Here is a 27,313-nt window from a genome sequence, read left to right as displayed (position 1 = left end):
AAGTCCACGAGCCGTGATCCCGGAAGTCCGCGCGCCACAACTAGAGAATCTGTGTGCCCTAACAAGATCCCACATGACTTAACTAAGACTCTGATGCAGGCAAATAAATAAATAAATATTAAAAGAAGTTTTTCCCTGTCCTTGATTTGATTTGTGTGAGTTCCCTTATCTGTGCTCTTTGTTAACGGTAAGACGCTCAGTTCTGTGGCATTCCATCTGACCGTAGCTTTGACCACGTGCCCGTTAGCCTTGTTTTTCCTTCATGGTATTAGTTTGTAATTTGCCGTTTTGATCTTATCTTTGGGTTAATAATTCCAGAAAAGGGTATTTTTATTTCTGTGCGGTTGCAGTAAGTGCTTCCGGGTGTCTGACGATGGTTGCTGGTGTTCCTTTGGTGTCAGGGAGTGTGCGAGCTCCCGTCGGGTGTCCGGGGCGGGTCTCAGCCAGGCCGTGGCACTGGCGGTGTTCTGTGACGTGGTGCCGCCTGAGCACTGGGGTGAGGCGATGAGGCGGGGAGCAGCGCACAGGCCCCAGGGGGCGCCGGGCCTTTCTCCCTCCTCTGTGTCATGGGTCACGAGGTCTGTATTTCCGCAGTCGTGTACTGGTCTAAATACTACCTGCATCTGAGAATCAGAGTTAACACAGGCGAGGTGGGGTCTGGGTTGTGAAGGAGGGACATATACCCCAGTGTTGGAAATCAGTCTCAATTGCCTCCCTAATGCATTTGATTTCTTCCACTTTAGGTAAATCTTAAAATGAGAGAGATAACAGAGAAAGAAGTTAAGTTAAAACAGCAGTTACTGGAAAGTCCAGCTCACCAAAAGGTAAAGGGTGACTCTCACTTCTCTGGAACGCTCCATTGCCGTAGCTCCTGGTCGTAGAGAATCGTGTCCGTGTGGGCTCCCTGCTTGTTCTTCCGTTTCACTTGCCAGGCAGGGAGTGGGTGCCCTGGCGCCCTGCCCTGGCGGCGGGGGCTTGGCAGCCCACTGCCCTTTCTTCCAGGCAGGGGTGGCCTAGTATTGAACTTGAACTTGGGAGGGTGGGGGAGCGGAGGGAGGGCGTGAGGGTCACCCGAGGGGAGTCAGCACAGGAGGGGATGTTCCTGGCAGCCAGCAGTCCCCTCGGGGCCCTTGTGGGCCACGCGTCCAGTGGGGGCTTCAGGAGAGTGAAGGTCCCGTGTCCAGTGAAATGAGACGGTTCCATCCTGTTTGTCCCTTTTTGGGGATGGGGGTGCCAAGTGTGTGTGTGATTGAATCCATGTTCCTCCGTGTGTGCACACCGTGGCTGGCCGAGGCTGCAGTCCCAGGGCTGCCGGTCGAGGGAGCTCCTCTCACTGCCTCCCGGGCCCTGGGATGCTGTCCGCGGGTCCCTCACCCCGGCCACGCTGCTGTGAGCCCCCCTCCTCAGACGGGCGCAGACGGCTTGCCGAGGCCCTCTCTGAGCGGGCTCGGCGCCTGTCCTCTGTGGGGCCCGGCCCGCATGCCTGCAGAGGCCAGCGTCGTGGCGGTGCCCGTGGTGTCGCCTGGGTCCCCTGCTAGTGCAGAGCGTCCCAGGCCACGTGCACTGGGCGCATCCCGCCTCTCGGAGGCGGCGCACCTCCCGTGTGAACGTGGCGTGTTGCGTGTGTCTCGTCCGTCCTCACGCGGACCTGCCTGCTGACTCCTCTCCTGCCTTCCTTCCCTCGCCTCCTGAGCAGTCTCCCTCCAAGTGGTACTGGAAGTTAGTGCCCGTAAGTGGACCCCGTGTGCACCCGGCCGCCATCAGACGGCCGTCCGCCGCCATCACTTGCTTCCATTTCAAACTGCTCGCGCCTGTGTCTTTGTTTGAGTGTCCTCCCTGGTGGTTCGTTGCACCTCCTGCGGGGCAGGGCTGGCCCGCTCTGGGCAGAGTGGACCGTGGCGCGGCCCTCTCAGCTCCAGGGAGGCCTTCTGTAGCCGCCACCCAGAGCGTGGTTTGCCCACTTGCTTAGGTAAACTTGACAGACAGCTTCGTGTTTCTCTGAAGAGGTAGTTTCCTGCTTTATGTGATGAACTTCAGGGTCAGTGGCAGGATCCACTCCCTCTCTTGCAGGTTTCAGCAGGCGTGGCCCTTGGCTTGCTCTCCCTGGTGGCAAGGGTGCCGGTGGCCGTTCTGGAAACGGACCCAGTGTGTAGACCGTTTCCCACGCACAAATACTCGGTGCTCCAAGTGGCGCCCTTTAAAATGAAGTTCTGGAGAACAAATCTTTTTGAAGCTCCCTTATTTTTGCCTGACCCTTTAGTTTAATTGTTCGGATCAAATGGTCCTTAGGATTCGATTATAAAGGAGATACGGTGGATATAAACCGTCAGTGGGATCTACGTAAAGAGTCCGCTTTGTGGCTGGTGGATAATTTCCCTTCTTTGAAATGTAATAATCACAAAGAAGGGGAGGGCCTATTTTTTTTTTTTTTAGTGTTTATATATTTCTTGTTGGAAAGCGAAGGCCAGAGAGCAAACTGGGAAAGCAGGTCCACGCGTAGCAGTGAGGACCACCAGGCGTGCAGATGCCCCGGAAGGAGGTGTCAGATGGGATGAGGGCCTCACTGGGAGACGTGGCTGGGAGCAGAGCCCCGGGGTCTCCTCCAGGGTGGTCGGTCCCCTCGGCTGCCCGAGCACGCAGCCTGCGCTTTGGCAGCGGGCTGAGTGTGGGCAGGCCCAGGGCTGGGAGCGGGGCCCCCTCGAGGGGCGGTGGGGGCTCCCGGACCCAAGGGGTCAGCGCTTTCCCCAACGCAGACGCACACCATCTGTCCTGAGTGAGAAACCATCCGCTTTCCTGCATGCTGTGCTCTGCCGTGTGCCGTGTGTGTGCGTGTGGAGGCTGGTCAGGCGCGTGCCTTGGGCTGCACACGGGAGCCCTTGGGCCTGGCTCTGGGCGGGAGCCTACCCCAGGCCGAGAAACAAGTTCAAAGTGTCCGTGGAGACTGGTGGGAGTGGTGTGCATCGCACGGGCCCAGGTGGGGCATGTTCCGTGCACACGCCGCTGCTGACTGCCCGGCACTGGCTCTCCCGGGATCGCTGCCGGGGGCTTTTCCTTGGGTTCATTGACTCTTCCGCGCAGCTTCCGGAAACCCTCCGTGAGCAGCACGGGCTTTGTTCCTTGAGCCAGCACTGTGCTCTTCTACGCTGGGGAAAGCATGGCTGCAGAAATGCCAGGCTTACCGGCACCGCAGGACGTGGTCACCCGGCAGGCGGCCTGTGTGTCCACGCTCCGAGCAAGGCCCAGTTACAGGGCGGCACCTGCAGGCCGGGGAGGCTCCGCTCTGAGCACTTGTTCCCTGTCGATAAAGACAGCGGCACAGAAGCCTTGGGAAAAGTGCTTGCGTTTTTTTTAATAGCACTTTACGTGCCTTCAGATTCCCGGCCGCCGTGCGCCTGCCCGAGGGGCTGGTGAGTGGCCAGGCGGCCTTTGTCTGAGCTGGTTCGGGGGTTTCCCAGGTGCCGTGTGAACGCTGCCTTGTGTTTTTCATGACGCCGAGCTGCTGCTGGCTCTGAGAAGGGCGTCACGTGGGTCTTCCCGGTGTAGGGCTCTCACCATGTAACTTGTTTCTCACCCGTGGACCGTGTGCAGCCCCTGGCAATGTAGGCGTGTGTCCTGCCTCCTTCCCCGGGGTGTCTGGCCCTCAGAGGGAGATGGCCGTGGCGTCCTGAGCAGCTTACCGTGGTTGCCCACTGTGGCCAGGAAGCCCAGTTCCCTGGGTCTGGACGCGTGTTCCAGGCAGAGGGCGTCACCCAACCGCGAGGCTTACGTGCGTGGCTGCCGTTGTTCTGACCGTAGTCCGGCCAGCTGCCATGGACGCTGGCTGAGTGCCAGCCTCGCGCGCAGTGACTGGGCCCCTCTCACCCGCAGGTGCGGTACCGCCGGGAGCAGCTGTGCGCACGGCAGCCGCCCCACTTCCCGCTGCTGGAGGACCTGATGCGCGACGGCAGCCACGGGGCGGCGCTCCTGGCCGTGGTCCACTACTACTGCCCGGGGCAGCTGAAGCTGGACGGTGAGTGTGGCCTGCGCCTCTGGAGGGGATCTGGGGGGCCAGAGGACGTTTGGATCGCCAGTGTAAGCGAAGCGGGCAGCGCTTCTGGCCGTGGTCCACTACTGCTGCCCGGGGCAGCTGAAGCTGGACAGTGAGTGTGGCCCGTGCCTCTGAGGGGACCCAGGGGGCCGGAGACATGCGGATCGCCAGTGTAAGCGATGAAGCAGGCAGCAGTAACCCCGAGTCCTCAGCGGCGCTGGGGCAGCGTGTGGACGCGTCGATCTGGCAACAGCATGTGGACAACGTGTGGGGCAGCGTGTGGACGCGTCGATCTGGCAACAGCATGCCTGGGCCTGGCATTCTACCTGGTGGGGAGGGGGGCTGGGACAAATACGGTAGTGCATTCCCTATCAGTGACTGGACTTGGGTCTTGGGACGGCTAAGAGCCGGTCAGCCCCACTCCAGTCGAGGTGAAGCATCCTGAATGTGGTTTGGGAAGACGAGTGCGGAATCCAGCCTGTGGACACACCGTGCGGGGCGCCCGCAGGCCTGGTGTCGGTGGCATCACTGCGTCACGTGTGTTGCCACGGTGCCCGCGCTGGGCCGTGGGGAGAGGCGTGAGTGATGCCCCGAGCAGCGCTGACGGGAACAGGGCTGCCGGCGTGGGTTTGCTTTGCACCCTCCTCTCTGACGTGGGGCGGGGCGGGGCGTGAGCTCCGCGGTGTCCTGACCGCTGCTGCACACAGAGTGTCTGCCAGGCTCGTGGCTGGCACAGGGCTGACCGTGGTCCCTCCCCAACCCAAGCAGACACGCTGGGCTTGGTAGTTAAAAACACACAGCTGACGGTGAAAGAGGGGGAGTCTCAGAGTCTGGGAGGGGGTCCCCATCTTGAGTGAAAACCCCTGGATTGGCACCTGATTGCCCTGGGCCTGGGAGGCCTCTGTGCTTGTGGGGCCTGGGCCTCCTGCCATGGGAGCTGTGACTGGCGCCCTGGGAGGACTGTGGGGCACCCCCTGCTGGCATGACAAAGCCAGGAGGCCCGTCTGACGCCCAGGCCTGCAGCTGAGGGGGATCTTTCAGGGGGTGGAGGGCCACTGGGCTGCATCCTGGGTGGGAAAGAGACAGGTGTGCGGTGAGTTTATGTGAACGAGTCAGGACTTGGGAGACTTGGTCTCACTTAGAGTGCCACCGTGCAGGAGTGGGCTACCGCCGGACCCCTGCCCCCGCCCCTGCAGGAAGGCAGCAGGCTGGCGGGCGCAGCAGACAGACAGACTTGTGCAGACGGACATCTGACGGAGCACAGCGTTCACCACGAAGACTTCGGGGGAGACACTGGCGTGGCGTGCTTGTGTGCGTTGGGGTCCCCTGACCCTCGGCACCTCCTGCGGCCGCCTCGGGGCTCACTGGTTCAGTAGTTCTGACTGCGGTTTTGTCCAGCCTGCGTCTCACCTGTCCACCGGGGTCTGGAGGTAGACGGAGGTACTAGGAGCAGATAGCCTGTGGTGCGGATGAAGCACAGGCCCGCAGGAGGAGAGGGTTGAGGCTCACTGCGTCCGTAGCAGAACTTTAGAAGGGGGTTTTAAAAGCAGCACAGGATGAGATGACCCGAGGCGCGCTTGTGACCTAACTCGTGAGACCGCTTGCTGATGCAGATGGGGGCAGGAAGGCTGGAGGGGACTCGAGCACACGGGCGCAGGCCCAGCGCTCCAGCTCACAGGGGACCTGCCCTGTTAAACGAGAACACATGGAGGCGTTACAAGAATGGGCTCGACTAAGGCCACAGAAGAAACCTCGACAGGTTGTGTCACAACACAGTAAAATGAGAAGTCGGTAACAGAAACGTGCAGCGTCTGTCTCCAAACTGCTAAAATCTTGAATGCGTGGAAACAAAGAACTTACTCTAAAACGTTTCGTGCTCTAACTCGGAGTCACGGTGGGATCTCCTGGTGGGGGCTCGCTGAGGGCAGGTGTCTTTTCCGTCCAGCTCACTGATAGACCCCATGCTGTCCGGGACAACCTGGTGTTTGGTGGATGCTTGTGGAATAAATGAGCAACGTACATGCCTGGATGCGCGGGCCGAAGCTCGGATGGCTTACAGGGAGGCTTGTTGCCTCAGCTCCAGTGCTTCGGCCACCTGACGCGAAGAGGTGACTCTTTGGAAAAGACCCTGATGCTGGGAAAGATTGAGGGCAGGAGGAGAAGGGGACGACAGAGGATGAGATGGCTGGATGGCGTCACTGACTCGACGGACGTGAGTCTGAGTGAACTCCGGGAGTTGGTGTTGGACAGGGAGGCCTGGTGTGCTGCAATTCATGGGGTCGCAGAGTCAGACACGACTGAGCGACTGAACTGTTGCCTCAGCGCGTGTCCTGTACAGCAGGAGTTTAAAAATCAGTACGCCAGGCTGATCTCAGTGCATTTGACAGTAACAGAGAAATATGCCAGAATGAGCTGAAGGAAGGAGAATGAAGAGTGGCCTTCTGTCTCTGCTGGTCAGAAATCATCTGAGCACAAGGGGAAGCCAGGCTGAGCTGCAGGTTCTTCCCTGGGGGTCGTGCCCCCCAGTGTGGGGGGCAGAGCAGGGGGTGCCGAGGAGGCCGAGCGAGAGCGCCGGGAGCCCCCGGCACCAGGAGCAGGAGGGGCGCGGGCTTTCCCTCCCGGTGGCAGTCAGGGCCTGGTGTCCGCAGCCGCGCTGCCCCGGGCGCTGTGTCCGGGACACGCCACGGTCCCTGGGTTCCGGCCTTTCTCCTCTCTGACACCGCTGCTCTTTGCTTTATGACTGACTAGTGACTGGGCTGCATGGACATCGGTCTCCTGGTCATGTTTCTAACCCCACAGTGGTCGTCAGATGGGAATTTCTGGCCCGCTTGTCGGTTGGCAGGTCGGCGTTGGGGTGCGGAGGGCCGCTCTCCGTGCGTCGGGATGGCCTCCTGGAGTCTTGCTTCTCTCGGCACACTGACCCATTCATCATCCTTTCGCTTTGATTGTCCCAGGTTCCTGTGTGTTACCCTTTGCTTCAGCTAAAGCACTGAGAGCTGGGCGGAGGGGCGCAGACACCAGTGCTCTGTGGGAACCTGGCGCCTGGCGTGGCCCACAGACTGTGGGGCAAGTGCCACCAGTGAGGGGGGAATGCAGTGGGACCCCACCCCACATGTGCCAAGCACCATGCCTTGGACGAAAATCGTAAGAGTGGAAAAGCAAAATTTTAAAAACTTGGAAAAAAAACAGGAAAATATTGTCACGACATTGGTAATGGGATGGGTTTAAATTACGCAAGCACCAGAAAAGATTCCTGCATGTACGCATGTAACATCCACTGTGGTGACAGAGGACGTCATGAAACCGAGCATAAAATGTGCACAGAAATGGTCGGAATAAATATAAACTGGCAGTGGGCTGCCACGCTGATGTTTTGTAACCAGCATACACAAAGAATTCCGACAAATCAGTAGGATTTGAAGAACCCGAGGGGTAGTAAGAGCAGGCTTTTCCCAGAAGAGGCGGTCCAGGCGAGCACGGCCCAGCACAGAGAGAGGCCAGATGCCACGGGCAGGCTGGGGTGTGGCCAGGCCAGGTGTGGGCAGCGTAGCTTGTGACCCTTTCTGGAAGGGTTCCCGGTGAAGAGAACATGCAAGTTTGGTTTTTCATAGTAGTGAAAATTGTGGAATCCTAAGTGAAAGTGAAACTTGCTCTGTTGTGTCCGACTCTTTGCGACCCCACGAACTATACACAGTCCATGAAATTCTCCAGGCCAGAATATTGGAGTGGGTAGCCTTTCCCTTCTCCAGGGGATCTTCCCAACCCAGGGATTGAACCTAGGTCTCCCGCATTGCAGGTGGATTCTTTACCAGCTGAGCCACCAGGGAAGCCTGGAATCCTATATAGCCATTGGGAAATTGTGGAAACCTCTTAAAGAGATGGGAAAACCATTTTGGGAAAAGACCCTGATGCTAGGAAAGACTGAAGGCAGAAGGAGAAAGGGGGTGGTAGAGGATGAGACAGACAGATAGCATCACCGACTTAATGGATATGAGTTTAAGCAAACTCCAGGAGATGGTGGAGAGCAGAGGAGCCTGGCGGGCTACAGTCCGTGGGGTTGAAAAGAGTTGGGCACGACTTAGTGGCTGAACAACAACAAATACAGCTGTTGAATGACAAAATCTGCTCATATCAGCATAGAACTGTTTAGAGACAGAATTCCGGGTCTGGGGGAAATAACAGGCTGCCACCTGCTAGGCATGGCTTGTTGTCGTGAGTGCTGTCTGCAGTCAGCCAGGAGCTGTGTCCATGATTCATGGGGCAGCCTCGCGTGGTGCAGACGCTACACGCAACAGGTCCCAGGGCTTAGAGGTGCTGCCGTGGGGCCAGGTGGGTCAGCACTGGGTGCTTTACCGAGAGAAAATAAGATTTGGATCAGAGAAGGAACGATGTTAACATTTGTTCACTCGGTGGAGGGTACCTGGGAGTCTGATCTTTGTATTTGTAATATTTCACAATCTGAATTTTAGAGGAAAAGGAACATTTCCTAGCAATATAATTGTTACTCAACTTATGAAAGTTTTCTCTTGAGAATTCACAGTGTTAGGGCATCTCCACGTAGGACAGAATTCGAAGATAAATCCCATTTGTGCGTGAGATTTCTAAATCGTTGAAAATGACTTCTTAGGAGTAAAGTTTTTCTAAAGTAAGTTTCTCAATCCTGTTTGTTTATTTACAGGCAGAGTTAAGTCATCAGGACAGCCACTTGTAGTTTAGCCTTGGGTGGTATCTGGGTCGCTCCTGAGGGTGGGCCCACATCCCCCTCAAGAGCCTGTTGAGTGGCCCAGCGTGGGTGTCCCTGCTGGAATTTTCTGGCTGAGGGGCTGGCATCCTGCAGAACAGCATGAAATGGAACAGTTGTCCCGCTCCGGGAACAGCCAGCCAGCAGAGGGGGGCCGAGCTCTGCGGGCCTCCTGCCTTCGGTGATGAGCAGCGCCCCGTACATTTCTGTGGGGCAAGCCTGACGCTTCCCGTTTTATGCTCCCCTTTCCCACCCGTGGACATGGTGTCACTGGAAGGACTCGGGGGAGAGGCTGGGTTAAATGCGCACTGACCTTAGGTAGGCAGGTCTTTATAAACTGAAAGGTGATTGTCACAGTTCATGCTCAAAAGTTAAGTAATTTCTGTATACTTTATAGATGTTAACAGTTAAATTCAGGTCCTGGAGATTTTCCCTATCTTTTTCTTAGTGTTTTCTTTCTATATTTAGCATTACTTGTAATCACTTGTGATGTTTAATAATGCTTTTTACCTTTTTAAATGTCACCTTTACCTTCAATTAAAATGGTTTTCAGTTGAAACTTGTATACATATATGCGCACGCAGATCTGTGTGCCTGCACAAACAGCGTGTCTTTATAATAAATTTATCTTTTATATGTAATGTATTTTAGACCTAATAAATTTCATCTTTTTATCTGTTAGATATATGCTTGAAGGAGGTGACGTCGATGGCTGACAGTCTGTATAACATTCGGCTTCTGAGAGAATTCTCCAATGAATATCTTAACAAATGCTTCTATCTCACCCTAGAGGATATGCTGTACGCCCCTTTAGTGCTGAAGGTAATAATCAGTTATCAAAGCACATTTCTAAACCACGTGGGAACAAGCTGTCTACTGTGTCCTTGATCTTTTCTGTGTTTTTTTTTTAGCCAAATGTTATGGTTTTTATTGCCGAGCTCTTCTGGTGGTTTGAGAACGTCAAACCAGATTTTGTCCAGCCCAGGGATGTTCAGGAGCTGAAGGATGGTGAGTGGCAGACTCCCGTGCGTGAGAGTGCTCGGGAGGTGTGCTTACAGGCCCCGGCCTTCATGCCGCAGTGGGGTTGAGTCAGGGCTTTCTCTGGGAGCTCCAGGGGGCTTGACGGGCTGTGAGCAGTCTGCCTCCAAAGCCCAGGTCTGGCCACCAGGACTGGCACTGGCACCATCTTTCTTGGCCAGTGTTCTCGGAGCAGGTGCAGGCTGGGCCTGACCTCCACCCCTGAGCCCACGGGGGCTTGAGCTTCAGTGGCCACTGAGGCGTTCGGTCGCAGGCTGGGCCCAGCCGGCCAGCCGCCCCCTGAGGGTTTGGCTGCAGGGCGCCCTGGTCAGCTCCGTCCCCGGGCCCAGTGAGGAGGCTGCGTGCTAGGGGTCCATGCACCCTCCCTCGCTGCTCTAGTCTGGCTGTGTCTTTTGATTTTGGTACTTATTGTTAAAATATTTGTTTTATTCGTTACAAAATATGCCTCAGTTCAGTTCAGTTCAGTCACTCAGGCGTGTCCGACTCTTTGTGACCCCATGAATCGCAGCACGCCAGGCCTCCCTGTCCATCACCAACTCCCGGAGTTCACTCAGACTCACGTCCATCGAGTCAGTGATGCCATCCAGCCGTCTCATCCTCGGTCATCCCCTTCTCCTCCTGCCCCCAATCCCTCCCAGCATCAAAGTCTTTTCCAATGAGTCAGCTCTTCTCAGGAGGTGGCCAAAGTACTGGAGCTTCAGCTTTAGCATCATTCCTTCCAAAGAAATCCCAGGGTTGATCTCCTTCAGAATGGACTGGTTGGATCTCCTTGCAGTCCAAGGGACTCTCAAGAGTCTTCTCCAACACCACAGTTCAAACGCATCAATTCTTCAGCGCTCAGCCTTCACAGTCCAACTCTCACATCCATACACGACCACTGGAAAAACCATAGCCTTGAGTAGAGACGGACCTTAGTCGGCAAAGTAATATCTCTACTTTTGAATATGCTATCTAGGTTGGTCATAACTTTCCTTCCAAGGAGTAAGCGTCTTTTAATTTCATGGCTGCAATCACTATCTGCAGTGATTTTGGAGCCCCCCAAAATAAAGTCTGACACTGTTTCCACTGTTTCCCCATCTGTTTCCCATGGAGTGATGGGACCAGATGCCATGATCTTCGTTTTCTGAATGTTGAGCTTTAAGCCAACTTTTTCGCTCTCCTCTTTCACTTTCATCAAAAGGCTTTTTAGCTGCTCTTCACTTTCTGCCATAAGGGTGGTGTTTTCTGCATATCTGAGGTTATTGATATTTCTCCCGGCAATCTTGATTCCAGCTTGTGTTTCTTCCAGTCCAGCGTTTCTCATGATATGCCTAATGACCTTGAAACCAGTTTTTTTTTTTTTTTTGAGAAGTTTGGTTTCATGTAAAAGTTTTGTTTTTAGTACTTATAAAAATGGATTTTTTTCCTTAAAGATTCTTCTCGCTAGTGTTGTAAGTAGAGGTAAATAACAAGACTATTCCTATAAAATTGTTTCTGCAGCTAAATCAGTGTCGCACCCCAAAAGCAGCCGGCCCCCAGTTCCCATCTCCAACGCCACCAAGCGCAGCTTCCTGGGCGGCCCTGCAGCGGCGAGCCCGGCCGACCCGCAGCCCCCCGCCCCGCCGCACCACCTGCAGCTCGGGGAGCCTGAGCCCCTGTAAGTCCGGCCTGCCTCCCACTCCCGCCTGTCCGCTGTTCCCACTGGGGTCACCTTTTCTCAGGGCGATGGGAAGCTGCGGGGAGTCAGGAGCGAGGACCTTCTCTGTGGGCGGCCCCCCCGCCCCCCCCCCCCCCCCAGCCAAGGTGAGCAGCGTACCCTCAACACAAATTTGAATTTGCTGTGGAAACTTGAAGCTTGTTGTATGATAGGCCTTGACCAGAGGTCAGTGTGTCTCCGAGCTACAGTCCGGATGTTTGTCCAAGTTTGAATTCTTGATGTTGTTGGTACATTTTGGGTTCATTTTTACATTAATTAATTTTCCCAGGGAGTCTGAATCTTTTGCAGGTTGGTGTGATTCATGCTGGTCTGGTTTTGAACTTGAAGATCGGCAGCTGGTGATTTTTCTCTCCTGTCCTCTGTTTAGGGGGAAGGGAGCCTCTGCTTTTAGCCCATCACACCCTTTACTGCCGCTGAGGCAGAAGCAGCAGAAGGCGGTGCAGGGAGAGGACCCCCCAGGTGAGAAGCACCGCCCCCCCCCCGCCCCATCCCTCTCTCTGGAGGTCGTCACATTGTAGTTTCAACATGAACAGATTCGTCACGATGGAGCGACGTTGGTTAAGAAGACTGGCAGAACGCTTTCTGCGTTTTATTGATGTCCCTTAGAAGTTACAGTCCTACAGTGACCATATTAAACCTAATGAATTACATAAAGCCTGACGTTACCTCGTGTCAGACACTTGCACTTTGACATTCACTGGTTCTTTTAATTGAAATTGACATCACTTATTGATAAAGTGAAAGTGAAAGTCACTCAGTCATGTGTAACACTTTGCGGCCCCATGGAAGTCCATGGGATTCTCCACACCAGATGACTAGAGTGGGTGACCTTTCCCTTCTCCAGGGGATCTTCCCAACCCAGGGATCAAACCCAGGTCTCCCGCATTGCAGGCAGATTCTTTACCAGCTAGTCACCAGGGAAGCCCAAGAATACTGGAGTGGGTAGCCTATCCCTTCTCCAGGGGATCTTCCCAACCCAGGAATCGAACCAGGGTCTCCTGCATTGCAGGCGGATTCTTCACCAGCTGAACTGCCAGGGAAGCCCATCGTTTATTGATACTGCCGTGTAATTGGCATTCTCGTGATTTCATGACCTGGACTGACTTATACGTTACCTATTGTTGAAACTGGAAAATTGTGTTGGGATTATTTGCTTCCCTGAGCAGTTTTGGTGTGCTGAGTTACGATGCGTTTCCTTGAGAAGTGGTTATTATATTGAAGGAATTTCAAGTGATATAAAACTGGTTACTTAATGCTGAGGTCACTCACTGTTTTCTCCAAACCGCAGACCAGCGACACCGATCCAGTTCCTTGACCCGAGCCGACAGTCAGCCCCGAGGAGCAGCCATAGCATGGACGGAAAAAAAAAACAGGTGACTTGTCCACGTTTCCAAATACGTTTCTGCTGGAAATATTGGTTAGTCTAACAGAGCAGTGCCCCAGGTCCAGGGACCCCAGAATATACCCACAGCGATGCTGCTTTCAGCCTTCCGAGGCCCTGGGCGGTGTGGGGTCACGGCAGCCTGACTCAGGCAGACCCGAGGATCCAGCCAGGCACGCAGCGGAGGCCGCTCCTTACACTCTGCCCTGGCTTGCTTTAGAAAACAGGCCACAGTTCATGTAATGGATTTCTTACCGGAATTTTTAATCGTTTTCAAAACGTCTCAGCTCCAATTCCTAGGACGATACGCATGGACTCGTATTGACGGATCCGCGAAAGTGCGTTGGGATCCTCAGCGTGGTCAAGGGGGGCTGGGCCAGAGTGTCAGGACTGCTGAGCTGAAAGCCTCCTGGCTTTCCTTTGCCCAGGAGAGAGCTGTTCATGCGTCCTGTGTGTAAGAGTAGGGTTCTCTCTCGTGACTTGTGTTCTCGTCAGAGGCATGACGTGTCCCGTGGCCTCTCTCCCCACGTTGCAGGCCTGTGTCTCAGCCAGCGCCCTTTGCCCTCCACCACACCTCGAGCTGTGACATGGACCCCGGTGGTGACAGCGTCAGCCTGGCCCGCTCCATCAGCAAGGACAGCCTGGCCTCCAGCGTCGTCCACCTGACCCCGCAAAACCAGCCCCAGCCCGCAGCCCTCAGGACCGACGGGAGGAGCCTCCTAAGCAACGTTGACATTGAGGACGAAGACGAGGAACTCCTGGCCATCGTGAGGACGGACGTGGCTCGCCAGGGTGGTGACCCTGGCCCGATGGCCGGTGCCAGGTCTCCCCAGAGGCTAGCGGACGCCTTCGAAAGTAAGCCCGACAGCTTCTTCCTGGAGCCGTTGATGCCGGCCGTGCTCAGGCCAGCCAAGGAGAAGCAGGTGGTCACCAAGGAGGACGAATGTGGAGAGGGGCGGCCCCGGGCCTTCACGTCCAGGAGGTCTGGCGATGGCCACCAGCCTCTGGGGCGGAAGAAGGCGCCTGGCAGTCACGTCACTCGGGACTTGAACAGGACTTTCACCCCCATCTCCTGTTCAGAGATGTCTGCAGGCTTTGACGCTGTGCCCGCTGAGGTGGGGCCCCAGGTGGCGGGGGACACGCATGGTGGGCCTCTGGCTGGCAGCGGTTTTGACCCATCGTCTCAGGGACAGTCCGCCGACGGCTTCTTCCTTCATGTAGGCAGAGCCGACAAGGACGCGGAGGGCAGGCTCTACATGAGCTGCGCGCGGAGCCCCGGCGCCCTTGGCCCGGACACCTGGGCTGTCCTGCGGCAGGACTCTGACTCAGACGTCGCAGACCTGGACGAGGCTGAGCAGGACTTTGCCAGCGAGGAGCACCCTGCGGCGAGGGCTGGGTACGGCGGGGAGGAGGAGTCTGCAAAGCTGCAGGAGGACCTCAAGGTGAGGGAGCACGACGACAAGGATGATGCCAGCGGCCGCTCCAGCCCGTGCCTGAGCACCGTCTCCCAGACCAGCAGCGCGTCCATGGCCAGCGGGAGCGCGAAGATGACCAGCTTTGCCGAGAGGAAGCTCCAGCGGCTCAACAGCTGTGAGACCAAGTCGAGTGCGAGCAGCTCCCAGAAGACCACGCCCGATGCCTCGGAGAGCTGCCCGGCCCCGCTGACCACATGGAAGCAGAGGCGGGAGCAGAGCCCGAGCCGGCCGGGCGGGGACCACGCCAGCCTGCTGGCCTCCGAGCTGCTGCAGCTGCACATGCAGCTGGAGGAGAAGCGCAGGGCCATCGAGGCGCAGAAGAAGAAGGTGGAGGCGCTGTCGGCGCGGCAGCGGCTGCAGCTGGGCAAGGCAGCCTTCCTGCACGTGGTCAAGAAGGGCCGGGCCGACGCCGCCCAGCAGCCGCTGAAAGCAGCGTCCCTCGCAGGGGAGCACGCCCAGCACAACGGGGACGACTTCCTCGGCAAGGAGGAGGGCCGGGGAGCGCTGCTGGGGTCTCCGGATGTGGACGGGGAGGGCCTGGCTCTTGTCCAGCCGCAAAAAGCCCGGGACCCCGCCGGCCTCCCCGAGCTGGAGCGTGGCAAGGCGCTGTCGGCGGTGCTCCTAGAGGACGCTGAGGGCGTGGACGTGGGCGAGTGCGACCTGTCCATCGAGAAGCTAAACGAGACCATTAGCACGTTGCAGCAGGCCATCCTCAGGATCTCCCAGCAGCAGGAGCAGCTGTTGCTCAAGTCCCCCACCATGCCCTCACCCGGGCCCCGCAATGGCTCCCAGGACCCCAAGGCCAAGGCGGCCATCCACTTTGTTGAGCCGCTCTCTCCAACAGCCCTGACCGGTCACCGCAAGCCCCCTCGCCTTGGTCAGGGCCGGAATGCCCGGTCAGGGAGACCGGCTGAGCTGAAGGTGCCGAAGGAGCGACAGCAGGGTTCCTCTCGGAGCAAGACCCCCACGCCTGGCCTCGAGACTGCCCCCCCACACTCGCGGTCCTTCCCACCTCGGACGCCCCCCGAGCCGGGCTGGGACGGGCTCAGTGAGCCTGGGAGTGAGGCTGCAGAGAAGTGCGCCTTCGACAGCTACCGGCTGCACGACGAGAGCAACCAGCGGACGCTCGTCCTGTCATCCTCCCGAGACGCCAACGTCCTGTCCGAGCAGGCGGGCTTCAGGGAGGGGCTGGAAGGCAGTGCGAAGGAGGCGGGGCTCAGCACTGTGACCGCACCTGGGAAGGAGAACGTGCCGCTGGACGAGCCCCCGCGCAGCAAGGCCAGCCTCATTGAGGTGGACCTCTCCGACCTGAAGGCCCCTGACGAGGACGGGGAGACAGAAGGCCGGGACAGCTCCGTGGACCTCGGCAACGAGGGGGACCAGAAGCCGGGGGTTGGCTTCTTTTTCAAGGTAAAGGCTGGCGGCATCCACGTCCCACAGTGGCCAGGCCATCACCCACCCTGGTCATGCGGAGTCGCTGCTGCAGAGGCTGGGGGGTGCCTGTGCGGCCTCCTGGCTGCAGGGTCTCCGCAAGGCCCCAGCTTTCCCAGGGCAGCTGGCCACACGCCAGCAGAGCTGCTCCTCGGGCTCCGAAGCAGGAGCTCCGTGTGGCTTTGACGTGTCACGAGGTGATTTCCTCGTGGTGGTTTCCTGACCACGTAAGAATGAAAAGCACTCTTAGTTCAAAGGCTCCGCAGAGCAGATGGTGTTTGGCCTTTGGGCTGAGGTTGGCTTCTCCCTGTTGCAGTCTGGGAAGGTGGAGAAGCTTCAAGAAACATCCTGGAGCTTTTTCTTCAGGAGGAGAGGGCAGTGAGCCATGAGACTCCTCTCTGTCCTGAGAGCATCTCCTCTGTCCTGGCCCTCGAGGGTGGCTGACACCGATGGAGCGGTGAGGGCCATCTCATCAGGACACACAGTCCCCTGCTTGGCGATCGTGCGCTTCAGTTGTAAACACACTTTAGCTCCTGTTGTGGGAACGAGTGTGTGGGTTTCGGGCAAATAGAGTCAGCATCGGCACACTGAATGCTTTTGGAACGGCGCGGCTTGTTTCCTATTTGCTAGCACCTCTAAAGGGGTGCTCCTTCCTCAGTTAAAAAGAGTAAGGAAGCGTCTGGACTACGTTTCCTGTTCGTGGTGCATTAAGTGTGGCCAGGGTTGACGGTGCCGGGGGTCCTGTGAGGGTCCGTCCCGGCTTCTCATAGGTGACTGCAGACGTCCCATCTGTACCTTTAGGGCGGGGCCGGGGCGTGACCATGCTGGGGGTCCCCCGAGGGTCCGTCCGGATGCTCATAGGTGACATCTGCTTTGCAGGATGAGCAGAAGGCAGACGACGAGCTTGCCAAGAAGCGGGCGGCCTTCCTCCTGAAGCAACAGCGCAAGGCCGAGGAGGCCCGCGTGCGGAGGCAGCAGCTGGAGGCGGAGGTTGAGCTCAAGAGAGACGAGGCGCGGTAGGTGACCGAGGCGCCTGCCTGCCGGGTCTGTCGTGCCCCCCGCCCCCAGATTCTGCTGGGCACTGGCGTGAGCAGGCCACCCCGGTCGGTCCTTCCTACAGGCGTAAAGCGGAGGAAGACCGGATCCGCAAGGAGGAGGAGAAGGCGCGGCGGGAGCTAATCAAGCAGGAGTACCTGCGGCGGAAGCAGCAGCAGATCCTGGAGGAGCAGGGCCTGGGCAAGCCCAAGTCCAGGCCCAGGAAGCCGCGGCCCAAGTCCGTCCACCGGGAGGAGCCAGGCAGCGACCTGGGACCCAAGAGCGCCTCCCCCCGTAAGCAGGGCCCTGCCCCCTCCGCTCCCCGCTGCCCCTCCGGCTGTCAGCTCCCACTTCCCTTCTCTAAAGTGGGGGCCGAGCACTGGCATCCTCAGGTGCTGAGAGGCGGTGGGCTGGCCCTTCCCACCCCTGTGCAGACGGCTGGCGTGGGGGACGCGTGTCTCACGGAAGCGCGCCCTGTCTTGTCTCTGGCAGCTGATAACCTGAGCCGGGCCCAGTCGGGCTCCAGCCTGTCGTTGGCCTCCGCGGCGACCACAGAGCCCGAGAGCGTGCATTCGGGGGGCACGCCTTCACAGCGGTGAGCAGACGGGGTGCCGTGGGGTGCTGTGCAGTGTGGGTGGTAGGCCGTCCGTCTGGCCCTGGGGCAGCTCAGAGCCGCGGCAGTGCCATCGTCACAGGAGCTAATCCCTGTCGCCCAGGCTCACCCACTGCTGAGATGGTTTTGTGTTTGTCCCTCTCTGTCCCCTTGTTCTCCCAGCCCTGGACACGTTTTTGTTTCTAACCTTTTGAGAGTAGTAAGTTGACAGCATTTGTCCTTAAACAGTTGGGAGCGCGTGTCTCTGAGCAGGGGCGTTGCCTCTCGTCACCGTGGTCTTAGGCCAGCACTGCCGTTGGGTCCGCAGTGTCTTTCCGTGAGCCCAGGTCCATGTGGGACGCGGTCTCGCTGAGTCCTTGTGCCCATTCCCTGAAACGGGGCCCGCGCCTCGGCAGGTTTCCCCTGCTCCAGTCCAGCAAGTGCATCTCGGCCGGGGCCCCGCGGAGAGGGGCTTGTGCGTTTCCCAGGGCAGCCCGTCGTGTGGGTCACCTTGATGTGGGCTGAGGTGCTGTTCCCGGGGGCACTGGCATTTCCCTTTCTGATTAAGGAGTGAGTCAGGAGGAGGAGGTGTTGGGGAGGCTGTTGAAGGTGCTGACCGCCCACAGGCCTCAGCAGCCCCTGCGGGTCTCTGTCCTCGCTGCCCCCACACTGGGGTCGGCCTCCTGGCAGGCAGGTCCCCGCTGTCCTGCCTTGCCGCACCTCCAGGAGCTTCTTGACGCCTCGCAGGGACCCTGGACTCCGGTTAGAACTTTGCTCAGGCGGTCTGTTACCGGGACTGAATTCAAGCTTTGCCCACACCTGCCTCCTGGCACGAGTGTGTCCCGCTCCGTGGAGGTGGCCCAAGTGCCATGGCTGGGGACCCCGCCCGCCAGGCCCCTTCTTCCCCTGGTCCATCCCTGGTCTGGCGGCAGCAGCAGCGTCTGGGCCCTGGTCACCTGGCTCTCGAAGCAGCAAGGCAAGTGCTGCCCTCCTGCTCTGCGGCGCCGCCGGGGGGTGGCCCTCCCCTCCCAGGCCCCTTGGTGCCCCAGGCTTGGCTCTGTCCCTGATGCCATGTTTTCCTGGGGCAGACTGGCTGTGCTCCCCACTGCTGCTGCGGCCGCCAGCCCTTCCTGTGCCGGCGGTGCAGCCCGGCCCGTTTCGGGGTGGCGTCCCACCAGCCGGCACCAGTTGTGGGCGAGAGGAGGTGTGCCTGCCACCCTCCCATCGCTGCCCCGTCCCCCTTCCCAGCAGAGTCGAGTCCCTGGAAGCCTTGCCCGTGCTGAGCCGCAACCCCAGCAGGAGCACCGACAGAGACTGGGAGACGGCGTCCGCCGCGTCCTCACTCGCCTCCGTGGCTGAGTACACAGGTGACAGCCTTGGGCTTGGGGCACGGCGCCCAGCCGCGTCCTGCGGAGACGGTGCGGCGTGGGAAGGGAGGGCACGGCCCTGGAGTGGCGCGCCTTTGCCCCTGCCCCGCTCATGGCTCACTGTGTGTCCTGGGCACGTAGGAACCCCACGCTGCTAAGGGTTTAAAGTCCTGCTTTTGTGTTTTCTGTGTATCAAAGAAATGGAAATTAGAAAAGGAGTAAGTTCTTTCTTACTTTAACCTTTTCCTCAGTTTATTTAAAATCTATAACTTAGAATTCTCTCATAGATTTGAACTGGCTGTTACTCTGCGTTTTCAGAAAGTTATGAACACTCCTAATTTAGCCTGTCTGCTGCTTGGTTTTATAAGATTGTTACCTTTTGTGTGTGTGCGCGCGCACGCATGCCACAGATACTCACTTTGCACATCTTGGCCTGCTTTTCACAGGTCCCAAGCTGTTTAAGGAGCCCAGCAGCAAATCCAACAAGCCAATCATTCACAACGCTATATCCCATTGCTGTCTGGCAGGAAAAGTGAACGAACCTCACAAAAACTCAATATTAGAGGCAAGTATCAAAGTCTCACACCTAAGTTTTCATGTAGGGGAAGGGTGTTTGTGAAGGTTTTCCCTAGAGGGGAGAATCCTGATGGCTGACAGAAGAGGTCGCTGTCTCACACGTGTGTGGTCAGGTGTGGGGCACACAGTCCTGTCTGCTTACGCCACTCGGCATGCCCTGGCCCTCGCTTTCAGCAGACCTTGGATCAGCAGGACCGAGGCCGCGCTGGGGTCGGGCAGGGGCCTGGGGCAGGCCCCCGGGTGGGGAGCGGGAGGCGGGCGGGGCTTCTTACAGGGAAGCCAGCAGACTGAGCATGCTGTTGAGTCGGGGGAGGTCTTCGAGCGTCACAGACAGTGTCGGGGTGGAGACAGGGGGCCCAGCTCTGTACTGGGGCCACTGGAGAAGTGGAAGTTTGGGGCAAAATGCTGGTTATTTGTGTCCCCTTGATGCTTCCTCCCCGGGGCCCGCAGGCCTCAGTCACTCTTCATGGTGAGTGGCGGTGGTCTCAGCAGGTGGACAGTCCGGACGGGGAGGGTTCAGGTTAGGACTGGGTGCGTGCCTGCAGCCTCAAGGAGGCTCCAGCTGGGGGCCCTGCTGGGGCGGGGCTCCTCTGCACCCCGGGTCACCAGCTCCTCAGCTGCCGGCGGGTCCAAGGCGGCCCCGTGGTGGGCACCCACGGGCCGTGCTGCCAGCTCGGCTCGGACGCCGCAGCGTGCAGGTGGTCATAGGCCGGCCGGAGGGCGGCTCGGCCCCCAGAAGCCTGTCCACAAAAGCAGTTAGACTGATTCTGACTGGGGCTGTGGTCAGACGGTGATGAATGGTCTGGAAAGAGTGGAGGGGCAGCATTGGATGCCAGGGCAGCTGCGGCAGGCTGGTCAGCCAGCAGGGTCTCACTGGAAGGGGTCGTTGAGCAGAGGCCTGGAGTCGGGAGGGATGCCGTGCAGCTTTGGGGGCTCCCCAGGCTCCACGTGGGACTGATCCCCCAGTTTGGGCTGGAGCCAGGGAGCTTGGGGTCAGAGGTCAAGGGGTCACTGCTTTAGGGCCTCTGGGGAGTGGCTGCATGGGCTGCCAGCCTGGGACAGACCGCGTGAGGGTGGGGCGCAGCGGGAGGGCCTGGAGACTGCTCTGCCTCCAGTTCGGCTCGTGTTCAGACAGCTTTTACGTCGTTGAAATTGCTGGGATTTTGCCTTTTACTCTTAATTTTATAAATATATGAATTTATTTAAAATAATAGGAAGCCTGTTAGATACTGAGAAGAATAGTATCTGTTTGTGAAAAATCAGGTTTTTGTAAACAAAAATAGCGGGAGGAGGGGCACTGTTTTGTGTCACAGGCATCTTAGCCCCTGGCCTCCCCTGCCCCTGCGCGCAGTCTCGCGGGTCCTGCAGCCGCTGGACAGCTCCAGTGAACAGGGCGGCGAGGGCACCAGATGAGGTCTGAGAGGGACGGGGAGGTGTCCTCACGGTGAGCGGAGACGCTCTGAGGGTGTCGGCACCCCGGACCAGGCTCAGAGAGCTGCAGGATAGGAAGCTGAGCATTCTCAAGTGCGAGCGGTGTCGGGCAACATGTTTTTGCGTAACGACGTTCTGAGGTTGAGTGCCTGGTGCGGCAGACGCCGTAACAAGGAGGGACCATCACCCCTGCGCCAGGTCCGTTCTGTGACCGCGCTGGCGAGGGACACGTCTCCCAGCGTGAAGCCCCCTGTAGCGGCGTCAGGGCTGCGTTCCCAGGGCTGCAGTCAGGGCCAGTCTGGCCCCTGGACTGGGGCCACTCCCCACGCCGCTGCCCTGCCCCCGGCTCTGCAGTCCCCTCAGCGTTTGCCTGCCTAGGTGGTGTCGCTTGGAGGGGCTCATCCCGAGGCGGACCTTGGGCGGCGTCTCTCACTGGCAGGATGTCGTCAAGTCCATCCAAGGGGTAGCACCTGTGGTGCTTCAGTCCTTTCTGCGCCTGAAGAGCGTCCCATTTCTGTGCAGACCGGGGCTTGTGCGTCTGTCTGCTGAGGGGCTTCTGGGCAGCGTCAGCCTTTGATCGTTGTGAGTAATGCTGCTGGAGACGTCTGTGCACAAGTTTTCCCTGGATGTGTGTTGTAATTTCTCTGGGGCGCATCCCTGAGAAAAGAGCTGCTGAGTTCCGTGGTGACTGGGTGTTCCAGCTTCCGAACACCTGCCTGACTCGTTTCCACGGCAGCTGCGCCCTTCCCTCTGGCAGTGGGGAACAGGGCCCATTGCCTCTCGTCTGCTCCGGCACTTGTCTAGCCTGGCGGGTGAGCAGGCGGTGGGCGCAGGGTCCGACTGTGGGGGCTCACAACTCCATGTCTCCCCGCTTCACGCCCTACCCGCAGGAGCTAGAGAAGTGTGACGCCAACCACTACATCATCCTGTTCCGGGACGCTGGCTGCCAGTTCCGGGCTCTCTACTGCTACTACCCCGATACCGAGGAGATCTGCAAACTGACGGGCACCGGGCCCAAGAGCATCGCCAAGAAGATGATCGACAAGCTGTACAAGTACAGCTCGGACCGGAAGCAGTTCAGCCTCATCCCGGCCAAGACCATGTCGGTCAGCGTGGACGCGCTCACCATCCACAACCATCTGTGGCAGCCCAAGCGGCCCTCGGCGCCAAAGAAGACGCAGACTCGCAAATGACCCCGGTGCGGCGGAGTCTGTGGACGCACCGGCCGGGTCGATATTTATTACTTTCTTCCTTTTGGGTACGAAGTGTGCAAAATCACAGACCTTTTTCAAAGAGGCTTCTAGACGACAAGACAAAACCCCTCCCTGAGCTCCCGGCACCAGGATGGCAGGTGGGGCCAGGGTGGACGGCCCGATCGGTCCCAGCGGCCGCCCTGTCCCTGCTGCTTGGAGGCTCCCGGCCGCGGTGTGTCCCAGAGCTGCCGGCAGCAGGGTCCTTTTACTTGAAGCTCTCCTTCGGTGTAAACTAAAGTGATCTCCTTGGCTTCCTCGCCTCCCCCCTCATCCCTTCTTGCACATGGCCTGACCCCGCTCCTGCTGGCTGGCTGTGACCACGCAGGATCACAGGATTGAGACCTGGTGTCGGGTCAGGGTGTTCGAATGTCTGTAGGAAAGGAGTTCATGGTGGGGAGTTGTTTTCATTTGAGAAATTGTATAATATTTATTGATTGTGTCTACTGCCAACGTTTATATCCAATTCTAAGATTTCTGGAAAAAAAAAATTCTTGTTTCTTGCTGCTCAGAAAAAGTTTACTGAAAATAGCAGTTCCCTAAAAGCACTGAAATCTGCGGTCTGTCTTCTGCTAGAATAACGTTTACAAACAAGCGCGGCGGGCTCCCCGCCACGCAGTCGCGAGGGAGGCACGGTACTCCACTGGCGTGCGCCCGGCTGGAGGTGGGCGAGCCACGCCAGCACAGCCCTCACCCGGTACGTTGGGGGTGGCGCGCCCATGATTGTTCACTTTAATAAAGACAGATTTTTTGGTAAAGTAGAATATTTTTTACTCTGAGCATGTTTCTGTTAAAAAGGTGATGATGCACTTAAGCTGACAGTTCTTTCTAGTGTTTTTATCACGTCCTCACTCGTCCCGTCCCAATCCTGGCTTCTGGAAGAGCTTCGGGCCCGCCGGGGAGCTTGCGGTTCTCCGTGTTGACAGAGCATTTGGTCGCGTCGCCTATTCAAACACAAAGTGGTCGTTGGCAGCTGTCCGGGAACCACAAGTCTGCGGGGCGCTCCGGTCCGCCTCCCGACGGTGGGCCCGGCGCTCCTGCCGGCCCCCGGTGCTTCTTGGGACCAGACCTTCGGGCGCGGCCTGCACACGCGCTGCCGGTGCGCCTGACCCGCTGACCCGACTGCCGGGACGTTCTGGAGTCACTTATTTAGTTTTGCACTTTTTTTTTTCCTTGGGAGTGTTACTTGAATCTATCTCAAAACTGCAGAAAGAAAAAAATACTGAAGCTTCACAGAGAGAAAAAGTTAAGACACGCAAACTGGTAATGCCAACGCAAAGGGGAGCAACCGTGTCCACGAGCACGGAGGGGACGCGGCGGCCTCGCCCTGCCCAGCTGGGTCTTGTGTACATAGGCAGGCCTGTGCGGTTTCTCCAGGGCGGAGTGTTGAAACAGGCCTGAGCGAGCTCCTGTGACATGCCGCTCACACGTGTGCTTTATCTCTCACTGTATGTTTGATGATTATATTGTTATATTTATTTTAAGAAAGCACTAAAATGTAATAAAGTACTTAACTAATTTGCTTTTTATGGCCACGTTTGTGTGAGGTTGTCGTGGCTGGTTCTGTGGGTCAAGGTCCCTGCTCCGTACTGTGGAGAAGCTTCTGGTGGTTTCTGGCTAACTGCTCTCTTATCAAGAGAAGATGCTCTTCCTTGACGAGGCCAGAACTGGTGACGTTCTGAGCACATTCAGAGTGGTCCTGCTGGAGTCAGAGGAGGTGGAAGCTTTTTAGGGACCACCGATAGGTGCTTCCAGCCCCCGGGGCCAGATGTCCCAGGCCTGCTGAACCTCTGGGCAAACTGGGTCTCCCAACACGGTCAGTCGGCTGTGGGGCATCGTGGGGGTTGTTCTCATGCTGGGCGCCCTCCACTGAGCTCAGTGAGGACCTGTGGCACCATGGCCCCTGGGTGCTCAGCCAGGCCAGTGCTCGGGACGTGGGGCTGCACGTGCCCCTTGGGCCCCCTGCACGTTGCAGCGAGCGTCGGACGTGTTCCCACAGCGGCAATTTTCGTCTCTCTTGGCTGTGGCGGTGAAGTCGTCACCTCTGCCCTGGGACTGGGCTGTGCGCGCCCTGCAGACGTTCCGCCCTCCGGGCAGCTGCACGTTTGTCTCGCTCTCACCACAGAGGGCCGGGCAGCCCTTCCTTGCCCTGCAGAATTCCAGCCTGCCACCTGTCCACCCGGGTGAGGAGGTTCGCGTGAGAGTCCTTGGCTGTGACCTGGGATCCCCACAGCCCAGGTGAAACAGGTGAGTGAGCCGCTTACTTTCCAAATAACACGTGCAGAGGCGTTACTGTATCTGTACACACGCTTGCACACGCCAGATGAAGGCTGTCTTCCCATGTGTCCTTTGACTTTGCACGTCACCACAGATCCATGTCTGATCGGGCTGTTTGGGTCCAAACTGTTTTCTGCTCTGGCACACGGAAAAGTAGCATAATTCCAAATTTACATCTGTGTTACATGTTTTCTTTTTTTGGTATTGTCTTTTATTTATCATTTTGGCTGCATAGCTTGAGGGACCCTAGTTCCCCGATCAGGGATTGAATCCACGCCCCTGGCAGTGGAAGCAGCGTCCCGACCCCTGGAGCGCCAGGGAAGTCCCTGCGTTGTACATCTGCTCCTTAAAACTGTAGGTGTTACTTGGTGGGGAAAAAGTTACTTGAAATAAAGTCTCTTGTTAAGGTGAACTCAGATAACCTTTCGTGATTGACGCCGACCTAGTTGGTGGAAGGCAGTTTGGCTTCTGAGACGCGGGCATGGGCAGCCTCGAAGCAGCTCTTCTCCCAGTTCGTGGCCTTAGTTTCTGGTGGAGGGGCAGATGGGCTGGGCTGCTGTGTCAGGGTCACGGCCAAGTCCATCAGCATGGGTGGGGTGCAGAGTGCCTCATGGTGGCATCTCGCCAGGCCGGGTCTCAGGTCAGGGCTGTCCCAGGCTGCATCGCACGGGCCTGGCATTGCCAGCAGAATCGTGTTGCACTGTCTCGGGGTCTCCGTGCCAAGGCCCGAGCTGTGGATCCCATTGAGGTCTTGGGGTGTGAAGTCTCAGGGGCGGAACTTGCCCTGGGAAGAAGCTTGGCTCCTGGCTCCCTCCCCCTTCCTGTGCTCAGCCAGCAGAGGGGTCTGTGTGTTTTCTCTTCTTTAGAAAGAGCAAGTTACCGTTTTCCAAGTTACTTCCTAAATAGCGAGGAAAAGCCACTTTGGCAGGATGAATGATAGGTGCAGTAAACCACACAGTCTGGTCTCCACGCCCTCACGCCCAGACGTGACTTGTAAGAGGTGGTTTCAGGGGAGCCCTGCTTGGCCGTGAGAGTTTAGGGTTGCTCCTGGTACAGAGGAATAGCAACAGCATAGAACTCAACTCTCCCATGGAAGTGAAGCCTAGACGTGGTGTTATGAGGCTCGGAAGCTAACACACTTGGAAGCTCATGTCTGGCCCTGTGTTTTCATCTGGTGAGTGGGAACTCCAAGTACCTTTCCGCGGGTCTCAGCTGCACTCGGCCAGGCTGCGTGGGAACGGGTTCCAGCCCGAGTGTGCTGCCTGGGGTTGGGGCTGCTGAGACGTCCTGTCGGGCACCTATCTGTACACACGTACCGCATCTACAGCTTGAAATGCTCTGTGATGTGACTGGTGACATTGACAAGCATGCCGCTCCAGGGACCGAGCTTTGAGATGGGGACTCGCATGCCCCAGACGATGCCTGTTCTTTGCTCATTCCTGTCAGAGGCCTGTGGTGGAAGCTTGTGAGCATCCGGGAGGCGTCAGCAGCAGTACCAGGCAGGCTGAAGCATCAGGGATTTTTTTCCCGCAATTCTTAACTTTTTTCCTTATATTGTGCATTTTTCCTTTCAGCTGACAATTCATTTCTTCTTTAATCTGTTAAAAAAATTTTTATTTTAAATTACAGGATAATTATTTTACAATGTTGTGATGATTCCTGCCAGACGTCAACATGACCCGGCCATACCTTCCTGTTTGGTTTTTTCATACATTCCTTTTTCTTTAATTTTGCTTTGGCTGTGTGGCATGTGGGAGCCCAGCTCCCCGACCAGGGATCAAACTGCCCTGCAAGGGAATGGTGGAGTCCCAACCACTAGACCACCAGGGAAGTCCCAGGACTTGAATTTAAAGTGTGTTTTTTTCAACCATTTGTCTCCAGTTGAACTGATAAATCTCTCTAGTCTCTTACTTTGTAAGAAATGTTTGGGGTGTTTTGCCTGTTTTTATTCCAGGTGTTAAATTTTCATTGTGTGCAGCACAGTCCGTGTTCTTTTTTTTTTTAATTGAAGTAGAACATGCCTACAGAAAAGTAGCGAATTGCATGCACAGAACTTGATATAAAGTCTGAGTGTTTATTCTCATTTTAAAATGAGTGGTTCTCAGCACTTGCCACCAGAGTCATCCCTAAAGGCTTTGCTTCTACATTACATCGGTGTCTGGTCCAGTTGCATTAGTAGGAGTTGGTCAGCTAAAGCATGAGATGACGGAAGGGCAGAGCGGCTGTCTGCGGGGTGGAAAGTATGTCCTTATTTCCGTGTCTTTCTTCACACTGGCCTGCTGTTCAGCTTGAGGGTGCTGAGATGCTTCATCCAGGGGGTGGTCGGTGCGCCGGCGGGGCAGTCCCCCTGGGGCGGGTTCCACAAGTTTCCAGTGTTGGGCGTCACTGGCCTGCAGCTTACGGCAACTCAGCTGCTGAGGGAGAGTGTGTGCCAGGCATCCTCCGGGCGCCCTGTCCTGGAGCCTCCAGACCGCTGACTAGAAGGACCCACGTTCACTGGTCCAAGGCGTCCTGAAGTTTAAGACACACCACTGATTTATGCCGCCAAGAGAGGCCGTGCCATGTAGACTGTCATGTCATTGTCCAGGAGACACCCTGATCTCAGGGTCAGGTGTGTCCGGGGGACGAGGCTCGGGGTGGGGTCCATGCAAGGACACCCAGTAGACTGATGAATAACACTAGGTTTCTCTGCATCAAAACCTGGCCAGAGGCCCAGCAACAGAAAATTACGGTCCAGTTCCTGCTGCCGAGCATAAGTCAAGGGAACCCAGACGAAGACATCATGCTCGACAGCATCTAAACAGCAATAAACATTCAACATGAGAGAACGTATCAGTGTAATTTACATGGAAGCCGAAGAGGAAAACCAGGTGTAGAAACAGGTTGATCACACTCGGTATGTATTATTCAGGATGGAAAGTGCTACAGTTAGAATTCTCATACTCTGATAACACTCAGCAGAGACTTCCAGCAGACCCCACCTTAACAGTGAAGCT

At 57.3% G+C, this 27,313-nt stretch overlaps 1 protein-coding gene across 5 annotated transcripts in view; it reads left to right on the top strand.

Annotated features, from left to right (window-relative positions):
* CAMSAP1 (calmodulin regulated spectrin associated protein 1) overlaps window positions 1–23,575 on the top strand; it is a 45,987-nt gene extending 22,412 nt beyond the window's left edge. Inside the window, exons 5-19 of one of the 5 annotated variants that reach the window (XM_018056075.1) lie at window positions 744–824; window positions 1,697–1,729; window positions 3,868–4,009; window positions 9,451–9,590; window positions 9,680–9,776; window positions 11,286–11,442; window positions 11,870–11,961; window positions 12,791–12,875; window positions 13,419–15,768; window positions 16,669–16,805; window positions 16,910–17,118; window positions 17,317–17,419; window positions 18,668–18,783; window positions 19,230–19,348; window positions 21,681–23,575. In XM_018056075.1, coding sequence (XP_017911564.1) covers window positions 744–824; window positions 1,697–1,729; window positions 3,868–4,009; window positions 9,451–9,590; window positions 9,680–9,776; window positions 11,286–11,442; window positions 11,870–11,961; window positions 12,791–12,875; window positions 13,419–15,768; window positions 16,669–16,805; window positions 16,910–17,118; window positions 17,317–17,419; window positions 18,668–18,783; window positions 19,230–19,348; window positions 21,681–21,983 — 4,164 coding nt within the window. In that variant the 3' untranslated portion in view covers window positions 21,984–23,575. Of the gene's footprint in view, window positions 1–743; window positions 825–1,696; window positions 1,730–3,867; window positions 4,010–9,450; window positions 9,591–9,679; window positions 9,777–11,285; window positions 11,443–11,869; window positions 11,962–12,790; window positions 12,876–13,418; window positions 15,769–16,668; window positions 16,806–16,909; window positions 17,119–17,316; window positions 17,420–18,163; window positions 18,784–19,229; window positions 19,349–21,680 lie in introns of all 5 variants that reach the window. The other 4 variants (XM_018056074.1, XM_018056072.1, XM_018056076.1 and 1 more) reach the window with 4 other exon arrangements.

The sequence above is a fragment of the Capra hircus genome, chromosome 11, assembly GCF_001704415.2.
Source record: "Capra hircus breed San Clemente chromosome 11, ASM170441v1, whole genome shotgun sequence".
NCBI classification, from domain to species: Eukaryota; Metazoa; Chordata; class Mammalia; order Artiodactyla; family Bovidae; genus Capra; species Capra hircus.
Note: the sequence above shows the minus strand (reverse complement) of the source record. Positions and strands in the feature narration are given on the sequence as shown.